Genomic DNA, 12,302 nt, shown 5'->3' with positions numbered 1-12,302 from the left:
TTCATTACTGGGAGCCATATATTTACTGTCTCAGGATATTCCGCATTGTATTTTACATGTGACTAGTACGTAATATGGTCAGATCATACAGAGAGCCAATGTTGCTCTTGTCTCTACTTCACCCAAAGATGCTCTATTCCTTTTCAGCTATCAAAACCCAAATACATTTGAAATCTAACTTAAGTTCTTTCTGGTCTCACATACCTTCCACAGCATTCCATTTCACTACAACCGACCCACTCAAATACAGCTGAACTTTGAACAACATGGGTTCGCACTGTATAAACTTATACATGGATTCTTTTTTGATAAATACAGTAGAGTGCTGTAAATGTATTTTCCTTATGATTTTCTTAATAACGTTATCTATTCTCTTGTAAAAATACGATATATAATGCAGGTAACATATGAAATTTGTGTTAATTGACGTTGTGCTAATTTGTGTTCATTTATGCTATCGTTAAGTTCTACAGTAGGCTGTTAAATTTGGGGGGAGTCAAGAGTTATACATGGCTTTTGGGCAACACAAGGGCATCAGCACCCCTCACCCCTGTGTTATTCAAGGATCAGCTGTATAACACTTGAAATGTGCTATTTTGTACTGGCTTCCTACTGATCCTTAGATATATTATCTCCCCATTAGATTATAAACTCTGTAAGAATGGAATTGTGTTTACAGCTCCTTGGAACCTCCTAGAATATAGCTTCTGTGATGGATACCCTGTTGATAATCAATCACATGCCAATTGAGTAGCCCGAGGCAGCCACCTGAGGAATTGATGGTACCAAGAAAAATGATTTTCCACTCAAGACTGACGCTAAAAATAGGCAAGGTGGTCAAAATGCCACAAGAAACAGAATAAGAAAAATAGACCACCCAGTGGTTCTGTGACTTTAGATAAATTACTTTTTTTCCGTGTTCCCATGAGTAGGTTGAGAGACTGGACTAGATCAGTGACTCTTAAAGCTTTGGGGGACGTAATTATCTTTAAGAATCTGATAAAAAGCTAAGGACACTGTACTTAGAAAACTGAAATGATCATGCTCACACGTAAAATCTTGCGTGTAATTTCTGAAAGCCTGTAGATATCTGGGCTGGTTGATCTGTAAGATATCTGATAACCAGGCTGGATTCTAACATTGCCAGTGGTACTGTTTCCACCAAAATGAATCAGTGAGTCTCAATCACTTGAATCAGCTAATTGGGTTTTGAGTAGCCACTGCTGACTGCCCTGTGTCTGCCCCATCAGAACCTTCCCCCTCCCGACCCCCACCGCCCAAACACCTTCCAAAGGCAGTTAATCTCCTGAGATGCAGAATTCCCAACCCCACTCTATCCCACTATTTGGAAAAGTGCTGAAAGTGTCCACCCCGCTGGTGGCTGCCTATTTGTACCTGGGATGGCAGCGTATTCCTAGCTTACTTCCCCCTCATGCCTTTTTGCTGATGGGGAAATTGGCAGGCTAGTGTTGCTATGGGGATTTGACTGGCAACTTTGTAGTCAGAATAGAATAATTTTCTTCAGTGGAGAAAGATAAAGCTATTGTTTGAGGATGATCTAAGACAATGCTTTTGCCCGGTTATCTCTCTCTCAACCTCACCTTTGCACTTCTGTACCTCAAGAGACGCTGAAAACATTTAAATGCAAAACCCATGACAAAATCAGAGGCAAAATGTTAAAGGTTTTGAACTGGTATTCAGTCCGCATGAGCTTTGCTCTCTCACTTGATATCATGGAATTAAATGTTAATGATTTCAGTTTCTTATTCGCTTAAAATATAGCCTTCTTTCCTGCGTTAAATGAACAAATACAGTATAATCTCCTTTTTGCGTGGGGGGGGGGGCTGTAATTTCCACATGAGGATTGTTTAGATATTTGCAGGCAGTCCTGGGTAAACAGTGGCATGTTCTGAGAGCAATTACATGGCATTTCCTCTATAAATGCCACAGGAAGGCTTAGCAATGGAGAACGGGAGAGTTTTATCTGAAGATCATATCTTTTCTGTCAACTTTTAGGTATCGCCGGTGGCTTTCCCCTGTGACGTGATTTTGTTCTAAGTTAAGTTTGTAAATGTGTTTCCGTCCACTCACTAAGATTTTCTCTCTGGTGACAAAATTAGTTTACACAAGAAGTCCATCTTTAGGGAAAGGATACCAAGAAAGAGACAGACATGACAGAGAAAGACAGATATCATATGACTGCACTCGTGTGAGGACTTTAAGACACAGAACAGATGAACATAAGGGAAGGGAAGCAAAAATAATATAAAACCAGGGAGGGGGACAAAACATAAGAGACTCTTAAATATGGAGAACAAACAGGGTTGCTGGAGGGGTTGTGGGAGGGGGGATGGGCTACATGGGTAACGGGCATTAAGGAATCTACTCCTGAAATCATTGTTGCACTATATGCTAACATAATTGGATATAAATTAAAAAATAGATAATTTAAAAAAAAAAAAGAAAAAGAAAGAGACATGAGCCCTGATTTTCTCCAGTGAGCATGCCCTGTGACCGCTGCTTCTCCAAACAGATGAATTCTAATGAGACACAGGCCCCACAGACTACTTGCCTGCACGGTGAGCTTGAGGAAGCATCTTCTACTGGGCTTAAGGATTCCGTTTGGCTTTTAATTCCTGCCAATGAGAAACTAAGCAAGCTCACATTCAAGACAGCCATGTATCCTCCGGGCATCTTCTTTCTGCAAAATAAGTCTCTATTTACTTGCCTGATAAGTTGTTCATAAAGGCTAAACATCAATCTTTTTTGCTTTCTGTTATCCTCTAAATATCTGGGAGCAGAGGTATTTAACACTCGAACAACTGAGAAATGGTCAGGAAGTAAAGTAAAGGATGGAGAACAGCCTCTCAGCCACGATCACCCCAAGTTTGTGTCCAGTGTCAAAGATCTTCTTAATCTAACCCTTCCTCATCAACCCAACTTGGCCTCACCATTTATCAGCTGTGTGAACTTGGGCAAGTTACTCAATCATTTAATGGCTCTGTTTCCTCTATAAAAATGAGGGGAGAAGGGTGTTTAATGTAATCTCTCCTGCATAGATACTATGAACAGTGTTTGGTACTTCACAAGCACTTGATAGACTAATTATTATTAATTGGCTAATAACACAAAGCATCCAGTTAATGAGGCCTTCACACCATCCCCCTCCACGCACGATCATTCCCAAGTTTCATCTTGTGGTTCATATTACTTGGGATGCTCTCCTTTCCCCCTCCAACTGGGACACCAGACAGAACAGCGTTGTCCAGTAGAAATACAATGCAAACCCTGCATGAAATTCGAAGTTTTTTTTTTCTTAAAAAAAAATGTTTTTAATGTTTATTTAATTTTGAGAGAGAGACAGGGTGCAACTGGAGAGGGGCAGAGAGAGAGAGAGATACAGAATCTGAAACAGGCTCCAGGCTCTGAGCTGTCAGCACAGAGCCCGACGTGGAACTCAAACTCATGAACTGCGAGATCATGACCTGAGCTGAAGTTGAACACTCAACTGACTGCACCACCCAGGCACCCCAGAAATTTAAAGTTTTCTAATTGTGGAATTAAAAAGGCAATAAGAAACAAATAAAATTAATTTTAATAACATACATTTTAATCCACTGAATCCAAAATATTATCATCTCAATATATGATCAATGAGATATTTTACATTTCTTTTTTTTGTCCTTTAAGACCCAATGTACATTTTACACTTGCGGCACATCTCAGTTCAGATTAACCATAGTTCAAGTGCTGACTAGCCACATGGGCTAGTGCTATCGCATCAGAACACACAGGTTTAGAGGAGTAAGCAGTGACACAGGGTTATCTACTGGCTCTGTGATGTGGATAAGTCCCTTAAATAATGGCCAAAAAATGCTGAGTGTTTACCATGTGATGCCAGGCAGTATGCTGAGGATATAGCTCTCATTTAATCTTTATGATAGTCCTCTTAGGTAAGTACTTTTATTATACCCATTGTACAGATGAGAAAGTAGAGACTTAGAGAAGTTAAATAGCAGTTAGTAAGTAGTAGAGGCAGGATTTGAGCAGCTATGAGCAACCCCAGATTTGTACCCTTACCCTCTGTGTATTGCCTCCCAGGTGGGAGCTCTAAGTGAGGGCCCACATTCTCTAGAGGGTTCTTAGCAGAACCTGTGAGAAGTCAGCGAGTTGGCACAGTTGTACAATTTTGTTAAGAGCAAGAATGGCCACAAACACAATCTTCGTGGGTTTTCCCATGGTCGTTCATGCAGTTAGTCACCCTATAAAACTTAACATTTGTTTACTTTGTGAACAGATTGTGAATAGACAGAATCTGTGCTCTCCTGACCTCTGGGAATGGCGGCTGTTTGGGGAGGGTTTGTTTGTGAAACATCTGGAAGGCACAGTCCTTGAAAATGAACTCCTCTGTGGGGGTCTTTTCACCATAGTCAAGCTCATGCCGAGGAAAAGCAGATGATCTTGAAACAGGGTTTAAAACTGGCCCTAAAAATGATCTACTTGCTTTTATTGGCAGGGACTTAAAAATTGTGACCTATGATTTAAAATCAAGATGACTTTTAGATAGGAAATGTTAACTCATTTTTATAAGTGTTGCTTCTAGAGTCCGAATGCTGAGTTTACATAGCCAGCCTCCCTTCCCTTTGCTCTTCCTGAATTACTGCTGCTTGTTTTGTTTTGTTTTTTTAATCAATAAAGACCAGATTTTGACAAGAGTTGGACCTTAATCCAAGAGCGGATCCAGATGGACTCCATGGTTATCAAGGGCCTTGATCCAGATACCAACTATCAGTTTGCCGTGAGGGCCATGAATCCCCACGGCCCCAGCCCTCGCAGCCGGCCCAGCGACACCATCAGGACCTTCCGTGAGTACCAGGGCCCGTCTGAAGGACAGACGTAGCTGCATTGCTGAGGTTGCCTTGCGAGGACCCACCTGACTGGGGTCTCTTAGTGCCCTGCAGGAGGGCAGCCTGGGATGAGGTTATCCCTAGCTTTTCCTGCTGTTTTCCCAGCACTTTGGAAGTTCGAGGCTCTCAACAGGGACAACGGGCTGTTTCTATGTACGGGAGGTCAGAGGAAAGTTTATTTTTACATATGATCCTTGGGGAGTTTGAGGTCAGTTTTCTTTCACAATCAGAACAAATCACATACCAAGATGATGTGCAGCCGTCCCCCAGCTCTGCCCTTTTCATCTTTTGAGAAAATGGGTTCATCTTAGGGTCATAGGAGAAAAGATAATGCTCCCAGACTCTTCGGGATTTGTGTTCACCTGCATAACCGAGGACACTCAAGTAAAATCAGTCCCTCTGAATGATGGTCAGGGAGAATTAAAGTCATTGTTAGGTGGACGTGTAGCTGGGGCTCTAGCCAATGGCGGAAGTTCCTGTTTGTCATAGTGGCTCGCTGGAAGGCTGGGGGAAGCTTGGGCCACTGTCTATCAGATCACCTGAGGACTTTGTAAAAAGTCAGACTCTGATTGTGGTCCAGGGTTTAAGATGTTCCTGCATGATTCAAGCAAGAGCCACACTTAGATTACTTACACCACCTGCCGAAGCTGGCTTAGGAATCCTTGTGTTTTGGAAATGAGGGGCACATTTATGTAAACTTAGAACACTGTGTAGTGGGGAGATCTCAGAATTGAAATGTTGGCACTTTTTGTTTGAAAGCTCTGTCATCTTTTCAGTTTTAACAATAAATTCCTCCAGGTTTCTGTGTCCAAAGATCTCTGCTACTCCTGGGTCCTCTTTACCCAGGAGAGGAGCTCTCAGAAAAGAAGCCTACCTAACACCATCAGTTGCCTTTCTGTTGGCTAACACAGAGCCCTACTTATATTGTTAGTCGATCTAAATAAACGCCTTCCCTGTCCTCACACAACATCCACATGGCTGACTTCCAAGGCCATGGCTGTTTCCAGATTCACTACATTCCACAAGTCCTAGGAATTTTGGCTTATCTGAAAAAAACCCTTACCCTGACCTTGAATTTCAGGGCTCCTTCCTTCAGATTGAATTGTTGGGGGCTATTGGGCTATGGTGAGGCCACCCCACATAACCCCTATATACCCACACATCCAAATACACACACGTACACACACCCCCCACACACACATATACATACACAGACCTACAATACACACACACACACACACACACACACACACACAGTAACTATGATTGCCCAACAATTGTTTCATTGTTCTTCAGAATTTAGAAGCTAACACTCCCCAGTCATATGACAAGGAATGAACCTCCTTCTTTCTAGAAGAAATGTTAACAATTCTATTTCAAATAGACAGAGGGTCTCCTTCCACTCTTGCTGCATGAGATGCATGCTACAATCCTTAGTTAAGCTCTGTGGTGCATGGCCAAAACTGGAGCAACTGTGGCTGGGGCAGGCCCCGGGATCTGACTATTGTGAAATACGCAGTTTGTCTTTTTGTTTTATAGACTGAGCAGGTGCGCTGTGTGGTTGTACCCCGCCCCCACTCGCTTCCTCAATGCCCAGCTCCTCTGCTCCTGTTTCCTGAGCTACCCCATGCTCACTTCTTTCCCTCCACGCCTGCTAGTCTCCCTTCTCCACAGAGACTGGGAAATAAAGGCCAAGATGTAGCCACTTGTGCTGGTCCTGGCCATGGGAATCACCAGAGGGGACAGAAGTTGGAGCATCTTGTAAACTTTGTTTTTTTTTAAACTGCAACACTGGTCTGGTCTTGCAGTTTCTGATAATTACTTCCCCATTTGTGAATTAAGCGGGATAAGGTGTGTGAAATTGCCTCAGAGACACGTGACATTTGGTTACACTTGGTCCCCAGTGTGAAGTAAGACCGTATCATGGTAAAGTAATTGCGTGTAGGGGAGAAGGCTGGTTCAGTGAAAACTCTCAATTTTGAAATATTCTTAAATAAATAAAATTTAACTCTTTCTTACATATATATAGTTATTCAACTCAGGAAAATAGCAATAGCATTGATTAGATGGTTGGTTCCATGAACATAAGAATGTGCCGTGTTTGGTATTTCAGTTGGGAGTTGTTTTCTCATGTTTGCTTCAAATATTTTTAGGAAACCCTGTATTCTGCCACATTCACACTTCTTACGTTGCTATTAGTTTAGATTATTAGTTTCCCAAGCCCGTTTTTCCATATATGAAATTACCTAGTCGCCAAGTAGCACTTACCTGAATTATAATAAATTCTCAATCTCAGAGCTTCCGCTGCGAAAACCATGTCTGTGCCAGGCCCTGCACCAGGCATGTTACCTAGGCAACTCCACGCCAGTTCTCACAGAAACCCTGGGACAGAGGAACAGCATCCCTTTGAATAGGTTTTTAAAGATCAAGTCTTTGAAAGGTGACAGATTTTGCCAAGAATCCTAATTGTAAAGGCAGGATTTGAACTCAAGCTTAGCTGATGGCAAAATTACTTCCCTGAGCGAGATCCAGAAGGAGGGAGGTTCTTATTCTTCGAATGCAAAGTAGCACGAGAATGGCAGGGTCAGCGTCAGCGGTTAAAGAACAAGGAATAGTCCTGCTGGTATCTACGGACTAAGAAAGTTTGCCAGCACAGAACGAACCTATAGATTTTTTTTTTTTCTTTTAAAAGTTGTGAGGTATACTGTACATTACAAAAACGGGAATAAAACATACACGCAGACCTGAAATTCAACTAGTCCTCATCGGCATTTACAGCCCGCAGCCTTCTGATTGGTTAGACGGGAGGCAAGCCAGTTGTTAAACATTTTGAAGGCTGCCCTGAGGGGGGCCTGTGAGATCAGTATTTGTGCCTGTTGGGTGTTCCCCAGTCCTCTTCGTTCCTCCTCCTCTTCTTTACCTCAAGGTCCATCCCATATGGATGTTCTCTTGGTGTCCTACCTTCTTTGTTTCCTGAATGGTGAATTACAGAACAGAATGCTCACGCTGACTACCAGAGTGCAGAGTGCCCAGTGGGGATCCTTAAATCCCACCCTGGATGCCACCACAGTCTGGGCCCCTCTGTTGCTTAATGGAGACCTACACATACCTCATTTCGTAAGGACAGCTAACTCCTCAGCTCTACTGACAAAGCATTGGCTTCCCCTGAACCTATTAATGCCAGACCGTATTAGCAGCTTAACTGCTTAGGGGGACAGTGGGTAGATCTCAGGTGTTAGTGTGTGTCCTTAATGAACGCCAGGGCCCAGTATTTCCCTGACTTCCACCAGCATGAGGAAGAGCGAGGGTTTGATGGCTTCCCTGGAGTGTCGTCAGCCAGCTGTGTCCAGCTTCCACATCTTGCCTCAGCTCCACCAAGTTACAAGTACAACGGGAAGAAAATACTAAGGTGTTTCAGCACCCAGGTCCTCTGACCAGAAACAGAATCATTTCAGTGACCTTGAGTAACAAGGTTACTACCCTATATTTATCTCCATCCTCTCACTGGTGACTTTCCATACGTATCAGGGCCTCTACTGTTCCCCTTAGGAAATACAAAGACAAAGGTCACGGTCTGCCACTCCCTAAAGTTTATTTCTTCAAGAAAGAAATGCCAACATTATAATTTGCCTTATTGCTTCATGGCATTCTTTTTCTCCTGCGATTGATCTTATAAATTAGCCAGTCAGAAAAGGGGGCTCTTTGGAACCTTGAGGACACAGGTACGTACGTGTGGGCTTTGTGAACGTGCGTTTACCCCATCTGGTGGTCACTTACTTGCTGGGATCCAAGCTTAGCTTGGTTGAGAAGGATAGAAGGCGTCAAAGAGGGCACGCGCTGGAAACAATAGACGCGGTAGAACAAAAAAGCCAATTTTATTTTTCTTTTTCCCAAAGACAAATGAAAAAATAACTCCCATGTTTGACCAACTCTAGGGTTATATAAATTTCCCTGGGAATGGAACTTGGTCCTACCACCCTGAACCATTTAATTTCTCATGGTCTTTCTTCACTATTTAAGCAGAGAAAGAACCAATAAATTCTTCACTGAAGTAGAATTGGTATAGTCACAGCAGTCCCAACGGAAGGTGCTATTTTGTTCCTCACCAAAGTCATTTTGCTCTTTCCTGCCTCAGGGCTTTTGCACCCCCTGTTTCCTCTGCCTGGGACTCTCTTTTCCAGATCTTTCCATGACCAGTGCCGGCACTCCCGTAGCTCGGATGTCACTTCCTCAGACAGGCTTCATTGACCTTCACACTCAGCTACCTCAGCCCCATTCCTGCTTTAATTTCTCCTGAGTGTTTCACTGCCTGAAACTATTTTATTATCTGTATCTCTCCTCCAGGATAAGCTTTCTTGCTCAAGGCTGTGTTCCCAGCACCCTGTACAAAGTCTGTGCTCAATAAGTATTTATTGAGTACGTGAATGACTGAATGTGACTTAAGACAAGAGCCCATGGGATGAAATCAGTCCATGTGGTTCACAGGAAAAGTCCAACTCCAGAACTGCACACAAAAAAGAAAAGAGTAAAAGAGGGAGGGGGGAAGAAGGAGGGAAGAAAGAAAGCAGAACTTGGGGGTTTAAGTTTAAATTCAAGGCAATAAGGATGGAGAAGAGGCCTTTGAGAGAGATTCCAGTGATCCAAAGAGCCAGTTTTCTAAGAAGGGGATGAGGAAGGGAGAGACATTTTCTTTTCTTTATAAATGTCTATTTATTTTTTTGAGAGAGAGAGACAGAGAGAGACAGAGTGTGAGTAGGGGAGGGGGAGAGAGAGAGAGGGAGACACAGAATCTGAAGCAGGCTCCAGGCTCCAGAGCCCGACGTGGGGCTCGAACTCATGAACTGTGAGATCATGACCTGAGCCGAAGTCAGATGCTTAACCGACTGAGCCACCCAGGCACCCCAGGGAGAGATATTTTCTAAGCAAGCCCGTGTTCACTCCTGTGTTCTTTCTTGATCATTAGAATAAGCTTTAACATTTCCATGCAAAATTCGCGTACATTTTTCCTTTGGTTCTAGTAAACCTAATTATGGTCTTAGATCTTCAGAGATTGCATAGGAAGATGTGAGAGGTTCAGTCTGGCTTTGGTTTTCACCAGACTCTTCCCCCACAGTCCATTGTCTTCAGCAGTTGGAAAAACACTCTCTTCTACTGAGCTGAGACAACACACCCTGGTCCAAATCAACAAAATTTCTACAGTAGACCTGATTTCATAATGTTCCCTCTACCCCCACCCCCACTTTTCTGCTCTCTACCTTCCTGCTTACTGAGGCATCGCAGCTACTGTTGGTTGTGTATCTGTTTATACCTTTATCACGTGAATGTCCGTGAGTGAATCTGCTTTTGCTCAGTTTTGCTCTGAGATTTGGGCCCTTGTTTTTTTTTAATGTTTATTTTTGACAGAGGGAGACAGAGTGCCAGCAGAGGAGGGGCAGAAAGAGAGGGAGACAGAGAATCTGAAGCAGGCTCCAGGCTCCAGAGCCCGACGTGGGGCTCAAACTCATGAACTGTGAGATCATGACCTGAGCTGAAGTCAGACGCGTAACTGACTAAACCACCCAGGTACCCTGGGTCCTTGTCTTTAATTGCCAGATTGTCTCCCCAGAGACCTGTTTAGCAAGCTAGGGTTCCTTGGTACATGTTGTCACATACCTAGACACAGAATAGATTTCCTTTATCCCCAGTCACTAGCAAGGGCTCCTATTTGGTAGCAATGCCTTGAATTAGGAAAGCGAGCCGGACAGAATGCAGTGGCATGCTCTAGGGATGGGTAAGAAACAGGAAGGGACTGGAAGCAGTTTCTTCCCAAATCTCCATGACATATGTACAGCTCACTGCCTGTTTTGGTCAGTTCCTATGAAAAGTCCTCACCAAGCCTTGGAAGTTCCTCACTGCCCCCAAATACTGTACCTTTAGATGGAGGAGAATCTGTCAGGCATGCCTGGGTCTGAGTAGAGAACCATTCTTTTATTGCCTTGCTATGAGAACTCCGGAAAGTCACTTCATCTCTCTGGGCCTCAGTGTCCTCATCTTTAAAATGGGTATAATAATGTCTGAGGTAGGTAAAATGTTTTATTTTTCAAGGTTATTTTGAGGAAACACCTGTGAAACAGAGATTATGACATTTGCCCACTTTTTGAGACAAAGGGGATGTTGATATGTGTTTCCTCCATGCATAATTTCTGAAGGATGGTGTAACTGACCAGGTGATCGCTAACCTGGCAATTGATTTTCCTTTATGACTCTGTGCCCTGAGTTCTGCTCCTGGGACCTGAGGGCATTAGAATCTCGGAATTCAGAAACAAAGGGTCAGGGACAAAAACTGTCTTGACCGAAATGGAAGAATAGAAGAGACTGCCAGAGTTAGGTCAAGTAGAATCATTAAGATGGGTTGGGTTGGTTGATTGGTTTTAGAAGGCTGCGGATTTAAAAGACATCCAATAATTAAAACTATAAGGAACATTGAACTTTGCTAACAAAATTTCATCTCTCTCACCACTCAAGCACGTCCCAAATTCAGGCAAAAAAAAGACCTCATGGTTATGATACTGTACCTCTGATTTTTGTTTGCTTGTTTTTAACCTCCCCAAAGTTAACCAATTACTTAGACAGGGATCAGAATATTTTTCTATAAAAGGCAAGGCAGTAAATATTTTAGTATTTTTGGGTTCACTTCTGCTGTTGTAGCGTGAAAACAGCCATAGACAATAAAGAATGTGTGTGATTGTGTTCCAATAAAATGTTATCAATGGACATGGGAAATTGAATTTCATATCATTTTCATGTGTTACAAAATATTTTTAAAGCTTTTTTTCAACCCTTTAAGAAGGTAAAAAACACTTAACTCATGTACTATTAAAAAGGATTAAAGAAGATAATTTAGGTGATACAGGCAAACTTTAACACTTCAAGAAGTGAGCAGTCTCTATTCTCAAGGGTCCAGAGAACTGCAAAATGGGGCAGAAGGCAGGAAGATTTGCAGGAGAAAGAATGAGAAGAAGCAGGAAGAGAAAAATAGAAAATGAACAAGAAGGAGAAAAGTGTAGAGCTCAGAGTTGGCTTGGCATTTGGGATTGGCTGGCTGGATATACTGCGTTTCTGGTTTAAGAGGAGTGTTTATAGGAACATGCAAGATACCTGGGTTTCTGTTTACTGATGTGCCCCCCCCCCGCCCCCCACTCCGGCAAAAATGGCTCCATCTTGAGCTTAGACATTTATTTCCTCAGTATAAAAACAGGCAGCTCGGGGCACCTGGATGGCTCAGTTGGTGAAGCATTCAATTCCCGCTCAGGTTATGATCTCAAGGTTCCTGAGTTCAAGCCCCACGTTGGGCTCTGTGCTGACAGCTCAGAGCCTGGAGCCTGCTTCAGATTCTGTCTCCCTCTCTCTCTCTGC

General features: G+C 43.0%; 1 protein-coding gene across 1 annotated transcript in view; it reads left to right on the top strand.

Moving 5' to 3' along the window:
- Window positions 1-12,302, top strand: part of EGFLAM (EGF like, fibronectin type III and laminin G domains) — a 180,707-nt gene that overhangs the window by 91,381 nt on the left and 77,024 nt on the right. Inside the window, exon 7 of the mRNA XM_047868677.1 lies at window positions 4,699-4,865. Within this exon, the coding sequence (XP_047724633.1) occupies window positions 4,699-4,865 (167 nt within the window). The remainder of the gene's footprint in view (window positions 1-4,698; window positions 4,866-12,302) is intronic.

Source organism: Prionailurus viverrinus, chromosome A1 (genome assembly GCF_022837055.1).
Source record: "Prionailurus viverrinus isolate Anna chromosome A1, UM_Priviv_1.0, whole genome shotgun sequence".
Lineage (NCBI taxonomy): Eukaryota > Metazoa > Chordata > Mammalia > Carnivora > Felidae > Prionailurus > Prionailurus viverrinus.
The sequence above is the reverse complement of the archived record's forward strand: the minus strand, read 5'-3'. Positions and strand labels throughout refer to the sequence as shown.